General features: G+C 28.9%; 3 protein-coding genes across 6 annotated transcripts in view; 1 reads left to right on the forward strand and 2 right to left on the reverse strand.

Moving 5' to 3' along the window:
- Window positions 1-4,777, reverse strand: part of LOC122720623 (lachesin-like) — a 190,053-nt gene extending 185,276 nt beyond the window's left edge. The window contains exon 1 of the mRNA XM_043947427.1: window positions 4,651-4,777. The gene's annotated coding sequence lies outside the window, so the exon portion shown is untranslated. The remainder of the gene's footprint in view (window positions 1-4,650) is intronic.
- A 14,254-nt stretch (window positions 4,778-19,031) lies between these two features.
- On the forward strand, window positions 19,032-22,736 carry LOC122720490 (L-galactose dehydrogenase-like). 4 transcript variants are annotated; one of them, XM_043947249.1, is made up of 8 exons: window positions 19,032-19,105; window positions 20,216-20,356; window positions 20,539-20,656; window positions 20,735-20,896; window positions 20,976-21,209; window positions 21,325-21,456; window positions 21,543-21,715; window positions 22,559-22,736. In XM_043947249.1, the coding sequence occupies exons 2-8, from the start codon at window positions 20,220-20,222 to the stop codon at window positions 22,632-22,634; spliced, it is 1,032 nt and encodes a 343-aa protein (XP_043803184.1). In that variant the 5' UTR covers window positions 19,032-19,105; window positions 20,216-20,219; the 3' UTR covers window positions 22,635-22,736. The 4 variants fall into 4 exon arrangements, with proteins under 4 accessions (XP_043803184.1, XP_043803183.1, XP_043803185.1 ...); XM_043947248.1 differs by lacking the exon at window positions 19,032-19,105 and adding an exon at window positions 19,134-19,379; XM_043947250.1 differs by lacking the exon at window positions 19,032-19,105 and adding an exon at window positions 19,134-19,379 and having other exon boundaries at window positions 20,260-20,356.
- A 66-nt stretch (window positions 22,737-22,802) lies between these two features.
- Window positions 22,803-24,154, reverse strand: LOC122720510 (N-acetyltransferase family 8 member 3-like). Its single transcript, XM_043947274.1, has 2 exons — window positions 23,625-24,154; window positions 22,803-23,411 (listed from the first exon to the last, which is right to left on the reverse strand). The coding sequence occupies exons 1-2, from the start codon at window positions 23,921-23,923 to the stop codon at window positions 22,901-22,903; spliced, it is 810 nt and encodes a 269-aa protein (XP_043803209.1). The 5' UTR covers window positions 23,924-24,154; the 3' UTR covers window positions 22,803-22,900.
- Between the last annotated feature and the right edge of the window lie 169 nt (window positions 24,155-24,323).

Below are 24,323 nucleotides of genomic sequence, written 5' to 3' on the forward strand. Positions count from 1 at the left end.
TCTCGTGCTTAAATGCCCTCGTTACGTTGTATTCTTCGAGAAATATTTGAATTGCTGTTAAAAAGGGAATGGCGGAAGAAACTACGTTTGATCGAAAGAAAATTTTATATTGGGATTAAATCGACAATTTCTATCTTACGAGATAAATCTTGCGTTTGGCTTCTCGTAAAATTTTAAATAAAATATCAAATCTGAAAAATCTTTAAATATAATTACTATAATACGATAATAAACGGCAATGAGGGTGGAAATGGGAGGAGGAAACAGGCGAACGTGTATTTCGGATAGAAACGAAGACAAAGCGAATGGCGTGCAGAATTATGAGAAGATCGCGTGCTAATTTTCCTCTCTCTACTAGGCCCCTCTCTCCTTCGCTGTTTCTTTTTTCTCTACACCGCCACGATTCCATCATACAGCGATACTCCAGAAAGGGTAGGCAGAAGATATCGCCGAAAATCGCGGCGATACGATTGGTGGCGCGCATTACATCGCCAGGCACGTTGCCAAAATATTAGGGGCGTGAACGAAATCGCGATCAGCTCGTTGGAAAATTAATTTTCTGATTCGAGAATTTGCCAAGATCAAAGATTCATCGATCACACGCCCCTTGAAAAGAAAATCTTAGCCACTTTCTCTCAAAATGGGGAATATAATTTCTTCCCCTCCGATTTAGAAGAACTACGAAAGAGGATGGAAGAAGAGCGAAAAAATGGGAGAAGGACAGTGAAATATTTTTACCTTTCCATCCTAAGGAATCGTTCAGAAATGCATGCATTTCATTCATGGCGACCCTAATGATACTTTCCCTGTTAAATTAATGTCCTTCTCGGTTCTATCGAGATGAGTTCGTTTGACTCCCTTTCGGTTTATTATTACATTAAACTCGGTTTTAAGGAAGAGGTGAAGCGCCTGGAATTATTTATTCGCGAGAAATAAATAGAAGAGGAAGAAAAAGCAGCAAGACGTTAATCTATCGTTGGGATGAGATTGGTTGTTTAATTGGTAATTCGATTACGAAATCGGAATATATAAAGTGAACAATGCGTATATAATGAAAACGCATTATTCGATCGATGAGTTCCGATTCCGTGTAACGAATTCCCCGCTCCGTTTCGCGCCCTGTTTTTGTTTTAATCTTGCAGCTCGTGTATCGCATATTTACCCGGTTTTCATAAAAGGGAGAAAACACAATGTGCCAGCCGAAGTGAGCATAAATCAATTTTATGCCTTTCAAACTCGACGCATGACACGTAAAACTCTTTAAAAACAATGGAGCGATGGCATATCGCGCGATATCAGCTACAGTTAGCCCTTTGTTCCTGTACAAGCGATAAGGGGACTTCTTCACCGCGTTTCGCGAAACCGGGTGAAATTTTCTATCCGTGAACGATATCCTTTCAACGATGATGATATTCTTTGTCCTTTATATACGCAAATATCGCGATAAATAAAACTATGAAAAAATTATAATTTAATTGAGGTTTCGAACGAAATACGAAATTCGAAGTGAAAATTTCTCGTATACTTTGCATATAATAAAGGAATCGTTGGTTTATTTCTATTTTTTTAAAAGGACGATTTGTTAAATTCAATTGAATCAACGATGCGCGGGAATCGATTCGAGCAATCAATCAATTCGAACAAATGGTAATCGAAAAGCGTGATTAAACGCGATCGCTTCTAAGAGGAGAGGAAAGAAGCAAATAAGGGACAAAGACACCTTCCGACATCGTCTTTCCCTCTCCGTGATGCATCGAGTTCTACAGAAGCGCGAGGATAATAATGCACGGCGATGGAATTCTAGAAATCCAAAAAGGAAATAAACAAAGATCGTTTTAAACTACTACTATCACATTCCCGATTTCAGTTAAGGGAAATCAAGTGGATGGTAGTTTAAAACGATTCCCCCTTCCTCCTCCTCCTCCTTCTCTTGTTCCTCTCTTCTTTTCTTTTTCTTATTCGTCCAATAATCGCATTCTCTCCTCCTCTCTATCCCCTGACTTGACCTATCTCAACCCAATTTTAAACTTAGCGAACGCGTATCTCTTCGAGATGGCGATACGAGGGTGTATGTGAGTTTCGCGCGTTACTCGGTTGCCGAAACTAGCACGGGGGATACATCAAGGTGTATTGGATATTTGCATTCGCCTTCGTGGTCAGAAAACTATGTGCCACCGAGACGTGAGCCGCATACGCAAATGGAACTTTGAATCTTTTTACCGTTTCACCTTATCTCCCATATGTATCTTCTTGGACGCGTAAATGGAAAATTGTTTGAAGGAAAATATATGAGAAGCTGTCGATGCACGATTCACGGTGTTTGCGATTGTTTTATGTTAATGGTAATCTTTTTCGATATATTTTTCGATATGGATAATAGACTAAGATTTTATTAGAAGTATAAAAATAATATCTATAAATTTATTACCTGATGTACAACAAATTTTACGATTTTAAATATTCCTGTGCTGCGATTCGTTGATATATATCGTTGATAATAAATGATATATCCCTTTTTCTTCCTCTTTCTATTATTATAAATTATTATTATTAATGAAAGAATATCTTCGATCCTCGAATGAGTTGCAACGGTTTATCTTCTATTTTGCCTGTAAATTTTATCTTTTTTATAAATATGCAAATGTACAGAGGATTTGTATTAATAATTATCTCGAATGCCTATCCGATAAATTCTTTCCCCCCTTGTAATTTAAAAACGAGAAAGAGGAAGTTAAAAGTTCTGATAAAATCTTTAAAGTTTACGATCATGTAACAATAAAAATTGTATCGATATCGGTTAGTTTCAATTTCTATATCGATATCTCGTGACGAACGATACGCGAACGCGTAGACTATAACCGATACAGTTTGCATATAAAGATTCAATATCGTTCGATAAGTTCAATTGTTTTATGATATCCTGAAGAATATTTAGAAACGATTAAAATATTTTCTAAAAGAACATAACAATTTTTCATTTTTGTAAATACCAAAAAATTGACTAAAGCACACGAAGAAAAAAAAAACAAATAGTTATAAAATATCAAGTAATATATCGATATCCTATATGATGAAAATTTTAAATCTATTTCTATTGTTAAAAAAAAAAATAAATAAATAAAAAGATTATTTTCAGATATTGTTTACAATTAACTGAAACCAAAAATTATTCATCGTATCAATTGAATTCAAATATCAATACATGGAAAAATAAATTCATGTATTAATATTTCGATACAAATGTAAAACACAAGCGAATATCTCTTTATGAAAAAAATATTTTCGAAAATAAAATTTAATATTTCATTTTTGTTACGTTACAAAACAAAAGTGACATATACAAAAAAATGTAATATAAAATACATAACTAAAAATAATAAATAAAAATTTCATCTAATTTTAATCCAAATCATTGAGAAACAATAATTTTAAACCAAGAATGTTTTTAACGACGATTACATAACAATCTGACAAGACATTTGTGTTTTAACTACGTTTTTCCATCTCATTTTGCTTCCCGTTGCTATCCACGAAACTTTAAACAGCATCACCGTTTCCTGCTGTATCCCGCACGGGCACGCAATTAAAAAGAAGAAAACAAAAAAAGCTTTTAGTGCGCAGTAAAAACCATAAAAGGAAAAGATTACACGGTGTAATTTCGTGCACGGAGAAAGAAACGGGTTCGTTGGTACGCGGCAACAAAGTACTGTCACAAAAGAAAGTGTAAAAGCGCCTGTCCAGATTTAGAACCTCAATTAAGGCTATGGAGAAGAAGAATCAATGCAGAAACACCGAGTAATCCATCCACTTCCATGGACCGCGACAGTGACTTTTGTTCAAGTAGAATTGGGCGAGTAAATATAGAGAAGGAAAAAGGATAAGCGTTAGAAGAAAAGAAAGAAGAAAAAAAAACGAAAGAAAGAAAAAATAAAATAGAAGTAAATGGAACGGGTACACCACTATTGCCCATCAACTACGAATTTAGCGTTTTCGTTTCTGCGAGTGGAAAATAGGTGGAAGGGAAAGAAATAGAAAAATAAACGATCGAAGTTTGCGATCTTCGTGTATTTCTGTTTTGAATGTGTTCTATTCGGAAGGAAACGTGGAAACTTGGCGCGATTAAACTTCTTCCATTGTGGAAAGTTAATCGCTTGGAAAATGATTCTGTAAATTTCTCGTTATTCACTCCTTTCGGATATTTACTTCGTTTCGAACGACTTTAAATATTAAAAAGACAGAGTTTATTATTATCGAAATATCGATGAAAAATATGATTTATCGAATATTATGATCGACGATGGACAAATTCGCGAATAATATACTTCAACAATCGAACACGTGCATTTGTTTGAAACGTTTAATTTCTAACGAAACGATGTTTAAAATATTAAATCTAATAATTTTCTTTTTTAACTACAATTTTACACAGAATTAAAAAATTCAAAAACCCCAAGAGTTATCTAAGTATAAAAACTTGATTCATTATTCAAAGTTTTCGTAATCTAATCCATATTCTTCCCCGCCCCCGTTGTTACATATTCCGTCATTCAAACACGTCCAAAGTGTCCGAACAACCGATCGATCAACGAGATCACCCCGATTGTCCCCAAACACAGAGAATCAACCACGGTGAAAAACTTTGCACTTTACCTTATCCAAACCGCTCCTCGACCTCGAAAAATCCGTGGCACCCTCTACCCCTCGACCACCGCTCGCATTCTTATCCCTTCATTGGCGGCACCTTAAAAAAAGCACCCTTAAACACTGCACGACGCGGTCCACGTTGTATCACACAAGAAATCACGTGTCCGTTTGAATACGTTACATGTCCAAATACGCGTGGCGAACACGATCGAAACGAAAACACGTATCCCAGAAGGGCAACCGACGCGCGAACCGACAAGTTTCGAACTAAACACGCGCGGCCTTGATACTCGCGCTATCCTTCTCATGCACCATGAATCGAAACACCACTCATGAGTCACGAGAAAAGAAACGAAAACAAACGAGACGAACAAACTAAATGGAGAACTCGTGAATCATAGCTATTTCTCGAAATCAATGGTAAACAACGAACGTAATCAACGATCAACCATGCTTTCCACGTTCACGATCTCGAATTTTCTTTCAATTATCGCGAATCGGCTCGCTACGATGAAATCGAGCATCGACACACGCGACCCGGCCCAAAGACCGGCCCAAAGAGAAGACGAGAAAGATCGCCGCCAAGGAAGCCGGTCCAACAGTGGATCACGTGGCTTTTCGCACGGGTGGCCGCCGCTCGCAGCCTGGCAAGGACAACACCGTTACACCTTCTCGGCGACCCGTCGAGAACTGCGTTCACCACGGCTCCCCACCCAACGCTTTGGGGGCAGGACGCTCCAGCTAGACACGCTGCGCGGCGTCGCTCCGCCCCACGTACAACTACCTGCACCCCTCCAACGAACCCCCCTCGCGGATCCTCTCTACCCTTTCTTTCGTTTTCGGCAGCTCTTCTCCTGTTCACTCGGCATCCGATCGTGCCACTTCACGCCGCGCCTCCTCTCCCCCGAGATCAACCGAGAACCCTTCCTCCAGGGGGATAACGCACCCACCCCCTCCCTGTAATCCTACGCTACGCGTTGACCATCGCCTCGGTTTCTTTCCACGACGACAAAGACGGGAGTTTGTTATGGTTTCTGATAGAAACACGGTGGACCGCGCGCGTTACGAAAGTGAAATAATTCGGGAGACGATACTCTTCTTCTGCTAGTCGAGCAGAATTTTTTAATTTCTTATAAATATATATTGGGATATTTTTATTTTTAGAGAGAACTATTTTTTTTTCTTTAAGGGTATGCAATGTGAGGGAAATATCGATAAAGGTATCTTTTTTTTGGATATTTTGAGAATAATTGAAAGAATTGGAATATTTATGATGCGATATTATATGAGATTATGAAAAGATATGTATGAATATGTGTAATTTGAATTATTGTTTCTCTAATTGCAAGAATTTTGATAAAAAATATTAATTATTCATTCATTGATTCCAACACGTTTTGAAAATAGGAGTAAGGATTATATCCTCTGAAGGAATTTTCCATTTTTGGCAAGAATCCGACACATTCGTTACAAATGCAAATTATTGTTACACGTTTTTATGAAACCACTCCGAGAAGAAACCTTTAAAAATTCTAAGAACGAGGCAAATAATGTAAATTTATGAATGTTCAAACGAAAATAATATTCGCGCTTGTGATAAAAATCAAAATTTTAGTTCAAATTTTGAGAACGAATGATAAAATAAATTATTTTGTACCATCCTTATTATTTATTCCAATTATTCATCCTGTTTTAAACAGAGCTTAATTTAAAATTCATGTCTACTCGAGAAAGAGTATGAAAATAATATTGATAATCTGATAAAGGGCATTTGTTTGTTAAGATAAATTTCGTTTTTAATACGTAGCAGGTACAAAAGCAACCCCGTGTAATCAATGGAATAGCGATCTACTGTTCCACTTCGTTAATGAAACTGATATAACCGTTCGAAATGAGATGCAAATGGCCCAGGATGTGGTTGAAATGCAGATACAAGCAGCAAAGTTTTTATTTACAATAACGAGAGCGGCCAGTATAATGCGTTTCTTTTTTCTCGAATCGGATCGCTCGTATTTCTCTTCGTTTACGGATGTATTTCTCTTGTCACTTTCTCCCTTCCCCTTGAATATTCCTCTTTTCCATTTATCAATCTCTCTCACGGTGATATTTTAAAGATTTAAAACAGTTGACGCAGAGATTTGAAGCATGATTGACGTAAAACCCTCTCCAATTTTTCTATACAACATTAAGTCGAACGAATCTTATTTTCCATTTGAATCGTAGACATTTAGATTTTTATCAATATTTATTCCGTTTCATTCTCTCCCTAATTTCTCTCCTACGTTCACAATTTATTTTACGAGTTAAGATAAACGATATCTATGATTTTATGAAAAGAAAAGAATTTCAATTGAAATTTTAAGGAACGAAACGTTCGAAAGGTATGTAGATTATTAATTATGAATGGAAGAAACAAAACTTATAATAATAGAAAGCTTTTATAAGATAGTATATGATAGATGATCGGAAAAATAAAGAAAAATACAATTCAAAAATATAAACGAGATTTGAACGAAGAGATCACATTTCACAGATATCTTCCAAATCCGATTAACATTGATTGACATATCTCACTTCATCTTTTTTATCATTGAGAAAAAAATCGTTTCGCTAAAACGACGACAAACAATGAAAATAAATATTGCTCTCTTTAGTTTAAACTAACTCTTAATTGAGAATTGAGAAAAATAAGATTTTATCATTTTTCTTCCATAAAAAGAAGAACAGAAAGAAATTCTACATTTAATTTTAACAATATTATTAACTAAAAATAAGATAAGGACAAAATAAAAACGCCAAATCTATTAATCAAAGTAAGGAAAAGAAGAATCACGATCTACAATGAAAAAAAATTCGATTATTATTTTTATATTGCGATGAATTAGAGCTTTGTATCTACATTTTGGACAACGTATTATGCGACCATTTTCTCGTGACGAGGAAAAGAGAATCGAATAACGGATAATATTTAACTTGTCGAAGACCAAGGGATGACGACACGAAGGGATGACTAGGATGAAGGTTAAGCAAGTGGTTAAGAAAGACGATGTTATTCGAGTAATGGAATAAAAACACTCGACCTGTCACCGTCATCATTGATATGAGAGGCATTATCTTTCACCTTCTTGTCCATTGAACAGATACGTCAAAAATTTCATTGGAAAATCCTCGTCTCTTTTTATAATTTAAAATAAATACAATAAGTAGCTATCGCTTAGAACAATTCAACAATCTGACAATCGTTATTTAAATCCTTCGTCCCTTCGTCGTTGTAAAAATTCACGATGCTTAAATGTGATTCGTTGTTGAGCAATAATTATAGAAAAAAAATTTTCAAATTTCGATAGACTTATAAGAAAAGTTATAAAAAGAAATTTGAAAGATAGCGAGATCTTTCTATCGAAGATGTAAGTAACCGTAAGGCTGGAATTACTGGAGTCAATAGATCGGTGTAAAAGTAGAATGTTCGGTTTCATTAATGCGCACAATACGAAACGCATACGCAGGTGCGACGAGATAGTACGTGTTTCGCAGACCTTTTATAGATCCGTGACTGCTTTCGATACCGTATACGCTGGACCGTAATTAGTCTGTAGGACTGGATTCAGCTTTCAATGGACCTTCAATGAGCGCTACTAATGACGGCCGGATGACGCATCCGGAATCCCTGTTTAAATGATAGTATGCTAATCCAATGGCAAGCATTTCGCTTTTGCGCATATTGTGAGATATATGTGATCTTGCGTTTCTGTTAATACTATACTTTCTCGTTGTCCCGATTAACAATATGTGTCGTTTAATCGATCTAAAGGAATGCGAGAATAATGCAAACACGATCAAATACTACTTGAAATTCAAGGTTAATTTTGAATCCAATTTTTCTTTTTTTTTTTTTTTTTTGAATTTTTTTGAAAGTGGACTAATATTTTTACGCGACAGAATTTCTTCTTCACTATGCAATTTCCAATAACACGATTTTAAAATTGCATAAAAAAATATCTCAAAATTTGAAGATCTTTCGAGTTGGATCATAACCTGGAAATACACATTACCCTCTACTACATACAACAACAACAAAATTCGATCATTCCACTTCGATTTTCGATAACCTGACGATGTTTGATCTAATACGTAGCAGGATGGATTTACGTATGGAAGACATAGGAAGCAGATCGCAGGCGAATACGAATTCCCACGGGATCCCTGGACGGGGGAAAAGGGGGCGTGAGAGACACGAAAACGTAAACAGTGACTTAAATCACCGTACACCGCCCCGGGGAAAAATCGAAACACGGTGTACGACGGAAGGATACCTCGGCGAACGTGGCGGAATGATGAGGTGTCGCGCTGGAATAGACAAGGAGGACTTTCCGGTCCGCTATTCCATCCGATTCCGTAATCCATTCCGGATACCAGGAAGGCGTCTCCTCCTTCCTTCCTTCCACTTTTTTCATCCTCCCTTCGATCGGGAGGGCCGACGCTCGAGGACAGGATACAAGACATCAGTCTTTCCTGTCCTCGCTTCGTTCCGGGAGGGGGGTTGCAAGATTCCACGACCAAATTCCACCCTCGATTCGTCCTCTCCTCCCTCGTTCAATACAAACGCCTTTCTCTCCGTGCCCCGTTTCTCTTACCCTCCCCTTCTCACCTCTCTTCCCACCCGTGCAATCCTCAAAATATTCAAATATATCCCTGTTTACAGGGAAGAAAACGAATCCAAGAAAAAGAGAGGGGAATGAGAAAGAAGAAGAATGCGAACGACAACGCGAGGAAGGGAAAGGAAAAGGGGCAGGTGTAGATGATGGAAAATATGAAGCGAGAAAAAGCGGACAACGGTGGTGGATCGTGCGATGGAGGAGGAGGGAGAGTAAAATTAGAATGGAATTGGAGCGGCGAGGGCGGGCGGAAAAGCGGTGGAAAATCGAAAAGGTGGTTAAACCGGGAAACGGTGAAACGAGCGAGGGAGACGGGACAGGAGCTACTTGCCGAGAGGTTGGGTGTAGTAGAGCGGGGCTCGCATTCCAAGCAGACTTGGTGAACCGGGTTCATTATTTTCTCGTTATAAGTTTCTACAACTCGAGCTTGTTGTCGTAACGCTGTTAACGCGGACGCGTCGCGAATTGTTAAAGCGGGTGGCGAACGATCGGCGCGCGTATATATTTCGGCGGCTTCCTTAAACCCCGCGTCACGCGCCGCCCTACCATTTCGTTCCTTTTCAACCCCGAGCTTTCTACTCGACCGCCACTCTCCATCCCCTTAGTCTGCTTCGCCCTTTATTCTTTCTCCTTCTCCTTCTTTTCTTTTTCTTTTTTCTTTCTTTCTTTTTTTTTTTTTTTCGTTTATTAATAAACGAGCCATTGTCACTCTCTCTCTTTCTCCTTCCAGAGAGGGAGAAAGCACGGGAAAAGGGTGACGAGAGGGTGGAACGAGAGGACGCGAAAAGGAAAAGCTGGCAACGACAACGAAGAAAGGCCAATACTCGTCTCATTGTTCCGTTACGATACCCAGCGGAATTATTGAACAAGCTGGTGACTTGATGTACTGCCTCTCGAACACGGTGAAACCTTACTGTTGAAAGTGGAAAACTGTCACGTGTATCGTAAAGAATTGTTACTTTTAATCGTGTTGTGTTGTTTTAATGATAATTTAATTGCGATCTTTGGTTCGAAAATTTCGCTTTCCCACCCTCTCCCCGATATTATCCTTATTTCTGTTCTACTTCTGTTCTACTTCGCGGATATAAAAAGGTGATAATTGTTTTAATGATTGTTTCATTGACTAATTAGTTTATTCATCGATCATTAATTAAGTTAATAATTTCAATTCAGATTATTTTTCAAACAGTTTATTTGCTTAATGACCAAACCTAGTGAAGAGTGGATAATCTTCTCGAAGAGTTTATGTTAGAAATAAGATTTATTAATCGAACGAGTTTGGAAAGGAAATTTGAAATATCGCGTTGCTTAAACTCACTTTAAATGGAACGATGATTTAATATCGTGACCTATTCCAATTCGTTCTAAATATTCGTAATTACAAGCATACTATAATATAATTTAAAATTCTAGAACTAAACCTAAGACATAATACAAGCCACACGTTAAACGTCGCAAATATTTGCGATAAATTCGACTTAAGTCAGTCAACAATTTCCCATCCTCCTTTCATTCAACAACTTTCGAAATTGAACAGAGTGATGAAAATTGCAGGATGCGATAAATTGATAGCCGTTCGACGATGGCGAAAGAGTTATAAACAAATCGTCGGAGAATTGAAAACGTTAAAACGGCGAAGCGAAACGAAACCGAAGCGATCCGGTTCGATTCAGGCGGTGCAAATGAGTGGAGCGATATTAAAATCTACGCGGGCAACAGATGGGTTTGGATAGCTTTACGATGCTCGAGCCAATAACGAAAATCATTAAATTAGCTTTAACCGCCGGTGCACGGCGTACTGTTAACAGCGTACTAATTTTATTATTTAGTAGCCGCATAAAAATCCTTGAATTCTCTTCGTTACTTCTCGTGACGATGCAATTCCCAGGCCTTAAAGGTAATAACTTTATTGATTAACATTTTATTTCGTTAAAACAATTAAATTATTACTTTAAAAACCTAAGTAAATCATTAAAAATCATTAGAATCATTAGAAAATCGTCGTTATTTACGTTGTACCAACATTGTGAAGTAAAATAAGGTACGTAAAAGTTTTAAAAGTTATTCTTGCCTTTATATATATATATATATACGTGCTAAAAAGATTTGTTGATTGGAAAGAATTAATTTAGATATTCAGTTTATCTTGTAGGAAAAGAAGATATTTCATCTTCCTCAGAAAGATGAGATTATTAATATGAAAAACGACACGCGTTCAAAGTTTAATGCCAATAGTTATTTGAATTTAGCTCCGCCAAACACAGAATTGGCGCTAAATTTAATTTACCTATTGATAATATATTGATATCCTATTTTTTTTTTTTATTTCTAATTACGAGATAAATTTCTCTATCTTTGTCTATATACCACACATTAAAAATCATATAAAAGAGAAACAAAATAGATGTGTAACATTTTATGGAACTTTATGATACATGTTCTGAAACTGACCTCAAGAAAATTCAAAATATTTCTTATACCACGTATTACGCCAAATATAAATAATTTTTTTCAAGCTTACCTGGAAAATTTCTTCTTTTAATGATAAAAGCTGTAAAATTAATTGAGAATGAAGAGACTGTAGTCAAATCATTCTTATGCAACTCTTTTAGCTACACAGTGATCCAAGAATAGGATCAAATTCCACGATATTAGTGGAAAGGTATTGGGCAATTTGTAAACGAAATATTATAAAAATCGCGATCATTTTTAAACGCAACACTATTTCAAGAAACGCGATCATTTATTAACGCAACACTAAGTATCACTAAAATAACGTGATGGAACAATCATAAAATACTAATATAATATAATAAAAATAAATTTTAAAGAAATTTACTATTAACGTACAAAAAAAAAAGTTATAAACGTTTCAATATTATGAATTGCAACAATGGAAAATTGAATAAATGATTTTACAATTTAAGTAAAAAAAAAAAAAGAAAACTCTATAAAAAAAAATTATCGAATAATTAAAACTAATCGCGATATTTTGTAATTTGTAATACTATAATAAACGCGATATTTTAACGCAACACTAATTTCAAATTGAAATTAATTTTCGCAACTCTAAATCAAACCGTATTTCATTTATCGCAACACTAATAAAAATCGCGATTTGCCCATGATGATCGAATGATAGTATGCAAATCAATCAAAAAATACAAAAATACTACTACTACATCTACATATTATTAAAAGGAGCATAGTGATAAAGTAGTAACAAAAATGACATCCCATCCTTTGGATCGAAACGCAATCCAAAAGATAAGAAGCCATTGGTAGTTGCCCTCTTCTATGGCAATTTGCCGGGCCTCTTCGGCTTATAGCCTCTTCTTTCTTCGGGCGCAATACCCGCTGAAACTTAAAACTAGGTTCGAGATTCCCTAATAATAAACAATAATAAAAAAGAAAAAAAAATACCCCGGCCCTACCTACTTATCATTAATACACACACATACCAGAAATTATGCTACCTATCCTACCTAGCTCTATATTTAAAAAAATGGCAAAACAGGCACACCAACACATTCTCTCCACGTTTCTCTCACATAACACCCGGGCGCAAAAGCCTACACTAGGAAGAATGTCCCGGGACACCTTCGACACCCGAGCTTGACACGCTACTTTCATACTCTAACTTTACGTACCATTTTCCTGAAATCGACTGACAATGGCTAGTGTCCATTGCGTAAATTATAATAAAAACACGTCATGTCTATCTCAATTTTAATTGGAAATATTTATATTCGGAAAAAATAATTATATCTGCTAAAAAAAAAAATTATTTACAAATAAAGAAAAAAAATTTACAAGAATAGTTGAATTTTTCGCACTGTTATAATTTATAATGTAATAATTTGTGATATTATAGCATTGTAATATTGAGATCAATAAATATATATATTATCCGCATTGTTTAATATCTTAAAATTGTTATTATAAATAGAGATTCGATTGATAATTAAATAATAATTGAAACGACGCAATTCCACAGCCTAACCACACATACATAATGTGGAAAATACGTCGTGCACGATACACTAACGCATTGTCAGTCGCTGAGAAATAATTATAAGCTTATAAACTATAGCCATCATGCCCATTGCCTTTCTCTCACTCAAGTAACACCTGGGCACGTGAATGAGATCCTGGCTATGAACATGGAAAGGATTAAATCTGAAAATCCTAATCTAAAAAAGATATTAGCGCATTTATCTAACGGGCTAATGTTCTTTAATTTCATATATTCTTGTCTCAAGTTATTTTTGACTCTACTTTATATTCTATTTTATTAATTTAAAGAATTATTGGTATAAATACAAAGATTCTGTAATACTTTATTGAATTTAATAAATTATTAAAAATATAAAAGAAATTCGTAATGAATTTAAAAAGTTAATATTCAATGTATTGAAATATAAATATTGATAGAATATTATACCTCAGGCGATTCCTTCACCAAAGCATATCATTGAAAAAATGTAAACAGTATTCAAAACTTGTTGCTTTGATTTCGAAATCTACCTGTCGCGAAATGTCTTCTTACACATAAGATTTTATTATGTTTTTAAACAAAAGGAATTTAAATAATTAAACTTAAAGTCTATGATAAGAATCGAATAATTAAATTATTCAATTTTAAAAGATAAATAAAATTATTATAAAGCAAAAGATGAAAAAATGAAAAAAAACTTTAATATTAATAATATATTTAAAAATATGCAATGTGCAAGAAGACCTAGCCTGATTTAATAAATAAAAAAGTAAATGTTACTATTCACGGGTATAGCAAATACATATATATATATATACCCATGATCACTATGCTCCTGCAAAATTCTACGTATACAACCAATCACCCGTGTCGATTCGGATCTTTTATCCTACGACATGATTGAGTGATTGGAGGAACAATAATGCATGCGACTCACCATTACGTTGTCAATAATCTACCGTGGCCTACAAGAAGTAGATTTCATCAAATGAGATCATAAAAACTGAAGAAAAATTGAGAAATATCTGTAACAAAAAGTGAATATCATAATTTAAAATATAATATTGATTATTCAAAATAACTTTAAATATAAAAAAAAGAAAATTATTATTTATTAAAATAATATAAATAATAAAGTATATATACAATAATAAAATAATAAATTTTAATAAATTTTAATAATAATAGAAATAATAGAAATAGATTCTTAAATATTAATATAAAGACTTAAAATTTAGAAATTGCAAATCTAATAATTTTATTCAGAAATAATAAAATAAAAAATTAAATAAAATAAAAAATAAATACCTTTTTTACATAATGAATGCTCGTTTTATGTTTTTAACTAACTTTTACACTGACTCTAATTCCGAAAACGAATATATAAAAAGAAAAAAAAATAAAAGACTACTGATATATCCGTTTATATTATAATTGGCGAACTAACACTGATTCTAATTTCGCGTATGATTATTAAATTTAATTAGAACCATTATGTTCAAACAAATATTAAAAATACTATTACAACAAATACTATAATTCTATCAACCGCATTGCACGCGGTTATAAATAATTTTCGAGACCAAACACAGAAAAAATCTTCATAAAAGTTGTCAGTACCTTCAATAAAAAAATAAAATATTATATTATAATTTATTTTAAATAGGATAATAATTATTAAGAATTTTTGAAATAATGAAAAAAATTAATGAAGTCTATTAAATTTCAAACTTGAGTAGAAATATAATTAGCTTAATAAATATAATTTATTAATATATTAAAATGAGAAATTTTACCGTTCGTCGAAGCCATTTTAATTTCATTGGCATCCATTGAAATTTGAAATTTTTATATATATTATTGAAATTCTTCCCGCCATTTCGCCATTTTAACAATTAACTGCATATAACAATATCTGCACAAAAAAAATCAAAATTTTGAAATACGCATATAAATTATAAAAATATTAACCGATTATATTAAAATAAAACAATAATCAAGCATAAATTTCATTTCAGAAAGTTATAATATGAATAATGAGCTAACTGTAACCTGTACCTTCAAATAATATATGGATGAAAAAAAGAATAATTTATTCGCCAAAGGATTATTCATTTATAATAAGAAATACGTAATTATAAATTAGTAATATATAAATCACAAACAATAACTATAAAATAAAACTACACAGCACAAAATCTTAAAAAAATCACAAGTTTCAAGAAAAAATGATACGTCTATACACTTCAATCACCGAAACTAAAATGACGCCACATTGCGATTTCTATTATCGAATTGAATTAGGAGAAATCGATAATTTGATAATAATCGAAATATCGAGTTTCGATACATGCGAATGCCTAATTTCGTAAAAAAATATTATAAGAAATATTTCTAATCTCTAATCTTTTAGAAATAAATATATATATATATATACTACATAAAAAATAAATTATATATTTCAAGAAAAATGATATTTTTAATCACCATAAATATCGATATTACAATGGCAATCTATGCCAATTTTGATTATCGAATCACGAGTTAGCAAAGGAATATGCTTTGTAATTTGTCAAAATATATCGAGCATGCTATGACCTCTAATTCATAAAAACTCTATATTATAAAAAATGTTTATAACCTACAGCATTAGCGAAAAAGAAATATAAATATATAAATAGTACGAATAAACGTTCACATACACATTTAAAAAAGAAAAAAGTGTATTATTAAAATAATTTAATTTAATAATATAAAATTGATTCTAATAAATATATATATTTATTTTTATATTTGTTTCAATATGAATAAAAATTTTAAATATGTCTATTTTTAAAAAAAAATAAAATATTACCTGAATATCAGAAGAATTATCGATTATAAATCACCATATATTCCTTCGAAATTTCTGAAGAATCCCAATCAAACAATCTAGACTTTTTTAAAAATAAAAATCACAAACCATAAAAAATGTATAAGATTGTAATATATTAAAATAAAGCAATAATTAAATTGAAATCCTAGCTGAAAGACATAATATAATAAAAGCTATCAGTAACCTCAACAATCAGATAAACAATCGAAAAAGTAGAAAGAAATCCAAAGACTATTTAAATTTTGTTATCATAATATTTAATACTTTCTTGAATAAACAAATTATTTTATAAATACAGTAATAGAATAATAGAATGAAATTACTTACTATTATTATATGTCCCAAACCGAAGAATCACCCGATCACGATGATTTTCTATAGACGAATGACACTACTTGCCTAAATACGTGTTACAAATTCGCCCAGAACGTTTCTAATTGGCTGAAGCGACACGATTCCTTATTTACTTAAACCGCGCGAAAATTGAAGTATTATATAATACACATATTTAATTACAGATTTTAATATAACTGATCTACAAAAATATTGTTTTTTAAATATGCAATAAAAATTAATTATTAAAATTAATTTGGCATAAAAATTAATTAAAAATAATTCAACGAAACACAATAAAGGAAGATATAAGATAAAAATTAATTAAATTTGAAGAGACTATAATATAAAAAGAAAGTTAATATAAAATATAATTAATTAGAAAAAAATTGAAATAAAACGATGAGTTTAAGTTAGTTTTTAATTCGATATCGCTTTCCAAAGAATAAATTTTTTTATTATGATCTTTCTAATGCAATATTATTGATCAAATATTATAATTTGGAAAATGATATCAAATAACAAATTTTACATTACACTAAAATGTTCATATTATATTTAATCCAAGAATTTATTTTATAATTTAATTAAGATTAAAATATCCATTTGCATTAAGATTAAAATACAAAGTATTATAATGATTCCATGCAGCATATAAAATAATATCTAGTTGCAATTTAATGTATAAAAATATTATAAAAATTTAACAATATACATATAAAAATTTAAAAATATAAATATAATAAAATATATGTAAAATATAACATATAAAAATACAAAAATATATTCAGAATTTGATATGATATAATGTATCCATCTATTTGAATACAAAAATAATTAATTATTGATTATTATTATAATTTTTCTAAAAACTTCTCTAATTTTCTAATAAAAATCTTTTTTAAATTCGAAAAGAAATCAAATAACTTGTTCTTGAAAATTTTAACATAAAATTCTTTTTAATTATATAATTTTTATATATATATTATATATTATATTCATATTATATATATTATATATTATATATTATCATAGAATATTATATATTCTATGATAAAAAAATTAATTTATATATAAAATATATACATTTTATATGATATATAGAAAAAAGATTTATATATATTATATATATTTATATATAAAATATATATATTTCTTATGTCATAAAAGAATATAAACATAGATTATACAAAAAAATTGGGGACAAACTTTAGAAACATGTATTACTCATCGAAAGAAATAAAAAAGTCTTAATAAATATGGATTTAAAAACTATTAGTTTCGACGTTAAAAAATGTTTTTGTTACTTTTGTTTCTATAATATATATTTAATCTGTCCTCTGTTCATATCAGAATTTTGGTATGTTTTTTTTATAGAAAAACACACACATTAAAAAATATTCAATATTTCTCTTATTTCTTGCCAATATTAATATATATATATAATAATAATTATTATTATATAATAATAATTATTATATCAGTTCATTTAATAAGATAATTATTTTATATATATATATATATATACTATTTATTTATAGTATATTTTTTAAATATCTTTATAGATAAAAATCCATCAAATTTAAATCTATTGTGTTTCTTTATAACATATATATATATGTTATTAAAATAAATAGGGAACACATATTGAACACATACTATAGATAATATGCTTAATTAATAAAAATATCTTATAACTCTAAAATTAACAGTTTTTAAACCTATATTTATAAGAACTTTTAAGATTTTTAATCAATAGATTAGGCAAAGAAGATAATAAAGTTAATTAATTATCGAAACTGTCTTTTAAAGCCATAAATTAAAGAGCCAATAAAGAGAGCAAATAGTAAGAAAAAAAATATACATATACAATAAAAATAAGACAAAAGTTAATTTCAGCGCCATCTCTTGAGTATTTTTAAAATATTATACAATAAAAATAGGATAAAAGTGAATCTTAGCGCCATCTCTTGAGTATTTTTAAAATATTATACAATAAAGAGAGAATTAAAGTGAATCTCAGCGCCATCTCTTGAGTATTTTTACAATATTATACAATAAAAATAGGATAAAAGTGAATCTTAGCGCCATCTCTTGAGTATTTTATAAAATATTATTCAATGAAGAGAGGATAAAAGTGAATTTCAGCGCCATCTCTTGACTACTTTTAAAATGTTATACAATAAAAATAGGGTAAAAGTGAATCTCAACGCCATCTCTTGAGTATCTTTAAAACTATAATTAAAGTATTTATGATTTTCGATAGATGGCGCTCATAGTCAATTCTTATTCTTTTATTTTCATTATTTTCTTTGTTATCTATATTAGTTTCATTTATATTCTAGAGATGGCGTTGATTTCTAAATTTTTACCATAACTTTGTTTTTCTTCCATTAATATAAAAATATAAGCATATATATTTTATTCCTGTCAGTACTATAGAAATAATATTAAAATTCATTTCATTTGAAATAGATGACACTACTATTATTTAATATTTGGAATCATGTTTTTAATCAGTTTTATTCTTATCATTTAGAGTGTTAATTTCTAAGTTTGTGCATTGTTAGATAAAAAGACTTTCTTAAAACTTCCTTAAATGTGAATGGAAATAAAATTTCTTGTTTAAATATAAATTTAATTAATAAATTATGATCATAAAAAAAATAATTATAAAATATATACATAAAATTAAAGTCAAATCAAAAAATACATGATTCTTTAAATGCATTTAAAGTTATTATTTTTATCATACATTCCTAGACAATGTAATCTTCACATATAAATGTCTTACTTATAAATGCTTTAAAGAAAATAGTTACAGTGTATTTATTTTGAGTGTTCGTTCTTGAATGCCAAATATATAAAAAATAACGTAAATTAATTGATATATAAATAATTTTTGTATTGTGAATGTTCCTTATTATTTTTTGTGAAAATAAAATAGTGAAATTTTGTGAAAATTTTTTTAAATATTGAATATAAAATATTTAATATTTGATGAAATTTGATACGTTTACGAGTAATATAAATTGATTATTGCAATACAATTTTAACGTAATAAAAATATAAAGTACACCCAATTACAGAAATTTTTGTTTCAATACGATAAAAGAATAAAGTATGATAAAAATTTGAAAAATATTAAATTGATCTTCTTTTTAAAATAATATTATTTTTTTATAAAAATGCAATATTTTTTGTAAATGTATAAATGAAAATTATAATTAAATGAATAGTAAAATATTTTTATAAGATTGATTTATTTAAATTATTTGAATGAAAAATGTAAATTAATGTATTTATGATAAAATAAATTGCTTTATAAAAGACAATGGTGTCTTTTATTAATATCAATTTTGTTTTATTTTTGATATCAATTTCATTTTATTTTTATTATCTCAAATGAATGTCATAAAGATATATATATTTATAATTTTATCTATTCAATATTTTATCATTAATTTATACATTTTATTTTTTACTAAATTCTTTAATTAAAATATAATACAAATTTCACTCTTTCTTTTCATTATAAATTTCAATTAAATTTATAAAATATCTTAACTAAAATATTTTTCATAATACAATATAATTGAGTATACAATATAATATAATTTTATATACAATACAATATAATTTTTTTTGCATAAATAGATATTTCAAGTAAAGATTATTATAATTTTAATTAGTTTCATTATTGATATTTAGAAAAATGTTACCAGCGACATATGTTGAAGGTTTTCATGATTTAGAAGCTGTGAAAACTATGGAATATAGAAAACTTGGCAAAACCGGATTAATGATCAGCAAATTATCATTTGGTGGCGGACCACTTGGTTGCCATTACGGGTTAGTATTTTTTTCTTTTTTTTTTTAATTGTCATATTAACAAAATAGTATGCAATTTTTTTAACATTTATAAAAATTCTTAAAAATTTAACATTTTTAAAGAAATTTAAAAATTCAAAAATAAATTATTAAAGATTCTTTTAATATTCATGATTTTTATCAATCTTTTTATTTTGCGATAGTACATTCGATGAAGCCAAAGCAATTGAAGCGATACGTGAAGGAATAAAACGGGGAATTAATTACATTGATACTGCACCATGGTATGGCCAAGGTCGTTCTGAAACTATCATTGGAAAAGTAATTTCATTTTTTTTTGTACATATTAAAAATATATTTTTGTTCCATTTATTTAATATTTAAATATTGGAATTTTAGGCTTTAAAAGATATTCCGCGTGAAGCATATTATATTGCCACAAAAGTCGGAAGATATGAATTAGATTACGAAAATATGTTTAATTTCTCTAAAGAGAAAACTAGAAAAAGTTTTAACAAAAGTTTAGAACTTCTTGGTTTGAATTATGTTGACGTCATACAAGTAAGTGTTTTTGATTTTTTATCAATCAATATATTTAGTTTTTATTTATTTTATTCATTAATTAGTAAATATTTTGCAGGTTCACGATATTGAATTTGATCCAAATTTAGATATAGTAATTACGCAAACTTTGCCAGAATTATCATTACAAGTTGCGGACGGTAAAGCAAAATATATTGGTATCACCGGATATCCGATATCCATTTTAAAAAAATGTATCGAGAAAAGCAATATTAATATTTCTTGCATATTAAGCTATTGCAGATATACTTTAATAGATGATACTTTATCTGAATATATCCCATTTTTCAAGGTAAAATTTCGTAATTATTCTTAATTAATAGTTCTGAATGTTATATTTTTTAATAGCTTAAATTTTAAATAAATTTTAAATTTTAAATAAATTAAAAATTTTAAATAAATTTTAGGCACACAATATTGGTATAATTAATGCTTCTGCACCATGTATGGGGCTTTTAACAAATAAAGGTCCACCAATTTGGCATCCTAGTTCAGAAGAGACAAAAAAAATATGCGCAGATGCTGCTACATATTGCAAGGTATATAAGTTTTAAATTTTTATGCAATAAATATTTTTCAGAAATTCTTTTTTTATAATGCATATAGTAAAAATTAAAATTTGTAGGATTATGATACAGAATTAGCTAAATTAGCATTATGGTATTCTATGCAATGCAAAGATATTGATACATGTTTAGTTGGAATTCAAAATTTAAAGGAATTGTATATGAATATTGATGTATTAAAAAATAGTATTACAAAAAGGGAGAAAAGTTTACTTCAAGAAATACAGAAAAAGTAAGTTTATTATTAAAATAAATAATATTTAATTTTTAATAGATACATTTTAAAAACAATTTCTTGTTATTTTATATTTCTTTATACAGATTAAAAAATAAATTACTCTATAAAATTATATTATTAATATACATATAATAATACATATATTTTTATTTATTTTATTATATTTATTTTATAAATCTTTTCATTATATCCAAACTTATGAAAACAAATGTCATATATATAAATCTTATAGACAAAATTTTTTCTTACGATATGTCATTTTGAATAATACAGTAGTAATATATTTTGATATATTTTATAAAATATATAAAATTATATAAAATTATATAAAATTAATTAATATTATTTTATGAATGATTTATTCTAATATGACAATATATATAAATTTTATGTTTATTATCTTAAATTATATAAATATACATAATGAAATGAAGAATAGAATTTTTCTTGCCCTATTTTTTTATGAACATTATATATATTTTTAAAAATTTTTTTTTATAGATTATAGATTAATATTTTTTATGAATTATAATTTTACTTTATTTAAGAAAATAAATATTATGTTTTATATGCCAATAGTTCTTGTCAATCAAAGACTTTTAATGTGTGACATAAGATTATATCCTAGCTATACATTTTTATGATATAAGTCTCCAGATTTTCTTAATAAAATTTTTATGTGAAATGACAATTAAAATAATTTTTCTTAAAGAAATAATAAGATGATTAACTAATAATATATCAAACAGATCTATGTAAAATTAAAAAATTCATTCAAAATAAAAATTGTAACTTTTTCATAATTAAAAATACATAAAATGATTCTTTTCTTTTCAGATATTTATGCAAAATAACAGAGAAACACTGGGAAAACAAAGAACTTCAGATGTATTGGGAATATATGAAAAAATAGGAAAAATATATTTTTTTATATTATATACAATGATAAACATAATATTGTCATATTTAATAATATTTTAAATTATTATTATGTAATCTATCTTAATTTAGAATATATGTAATACAATATAAAGTATTACATTTATTATATAATATTTTTATAGAAATATTTTTATAGAATAAACTATAAATGTAATTTTTTTTTGGAAAATACAGAGTCAGACTTATGAAATTTATAAAAATTTAATCCTGTATTTAAAAAAATATTAAATTTAATGCTTATTTATTAAGCATTGATCTAGTGTAAATAGTAGGCACATAATCATCTTCACCAGGTTTAATTTGATATGTCAATTCATACATCAATATAGTTATAAATGAACCCAAAATGGGTTTATGATACATTTGTTGTAATTCAAAACCTTTTTTAAGACATAGTTCTCTTCCTCCTTCTGTATATTCTGAAGCAACAACATTAGCACAACTATACCCTTCATCAATAGCAAACTGCACTGCAACATTTATAAGGCACGAAGCTATTCCTTTTCTTCTATATTGCTGATGTACATATAATCTTTTAATCCATGCACCTTTATCTAATCTATGACTTTTACATAAGGCAACAGTTCCTACAATCTTCTTAACTTGAGATGAAATATCAATGTTTGAATTACGGAACTGTTGTTCTGTCATTATAGTATAATGTATATTCTTTGCAGAATGAGTCATTAAATAAGGTTCAAATGCTTCAGCAATCCAAAAGCATGAAAAGGCATTAGACATGTAAATCCTGTTATAATTAAATGAAGAAGTTTTTACATTAAAATTTATTTTCATTTGAAGTTTGTTTCTGTGGTCAAACTTTTACATGCTATTTTTTTAAACATATTTTAATTATAAGATTTTTAATTATAACAATATATATATTTTTAATTTTCAATTTTTAACTTAATTATAATAACATTATCACAAAAAAAAATAAATAAATACAAAAAATTTTTACCTTGGTATATTAGAAACTTCTTCATTAACTTCCATAGCTTTCGCAGTGAAACCTATGTAAGTTCCAACATACACAAAAAAAATGACAAGAGGAATAACTAAAAGGCAAACTGTTAAAGGTAATCCAAAGAAAATAAACATTATAGCAGCAAACAATATCATTAATTGAAAAGTCAATTCTTTAAGTACAATTCCAAAAAATGTTGAATTTAAAGAAGACATCACACCTGCCTTCACTAATTCTTTACAATTAATTTCATCGCCTGGTTTATAGCTTCGTATTACTATAATATGACTCATGTTGAAAAATATTTATTTATTTTATTCTATTTATACTTTTATACATAATTAATAAAGAAATTCAATATAATATATTACGAGGTTATAATATTTTCGATATTTTCGCCATCTGCAGCTAATACAAATACCGATAGTATCTATACTTAAATCTGATCAACATTAAACATTTTTTTTTAATATACAAAAATATATAGAAATACTAGAATTTTCAATATTAAGTTATTATATAATAAGAAAAGTATAAACAATTTTAAAAATAACCTTAATTGTTTTAAGCCATAACTATCATTATAACACAAATAAATATATAATGCATTATTTGTTATTTTTTAATTAATATTATATATTTTTAATTAAAATAACAATATTTTTAATATGATTACAAATTATTTTCTATATT

This window comes from Apis laboriosa, unplaced genomic scaffold, assembly GCF_014066325.1.
Source record: "Apis laboriosa isolate Shangri-la unplaced genomic scaffold, ASM1406632v1 scaffold12_cov154, whole genome shotgun sequence".
In the NCBI taxonomy this organism is placed as follows: Eukaryota; Metazoa; Arthropoda; class Insecta; order Hymenoptera; family Apidae; genus Apis; species Apis laboriosa.

Bases quoted from the DNA above. Each gene is read 5' to 3' on its own strand.
- LOC122720490 (XM_043947249.1), top strand. From the start codon at position 20,220: ATGTTACCAGCGACATATGTTGAAGGTTTTCATGATTTAGAAGCTGTG. The intron at 20,357-20,538 runs GTTAGTATTTTT...ATTTTGCGATAG, and splicing joins CCACTTGGTTGCCATTACGG to TACATTCGATGAAGCCAAAG. The intron at 20,657-20,734 runs GTAATTTCATTT...TTGGAATTTTAG, and splicing joins CTGAAACTATCATTGGAAAA to GCTTTAAAAGATATTCCGCG.
- LOC122720510 (XM_043947274.1), bottom strand. From the start codon at position 23,923: ATGAGTCATATTATAGTAATACGAAGCTATAAACCAGGCGATGAAATT. The intron at 23,412-23,624 runs GTAAAAATTTTT...TAATTATAACAG, and splicing joins GAAGTTTCTAATATACCAAG to GATTTACATGTCTAATGCCT.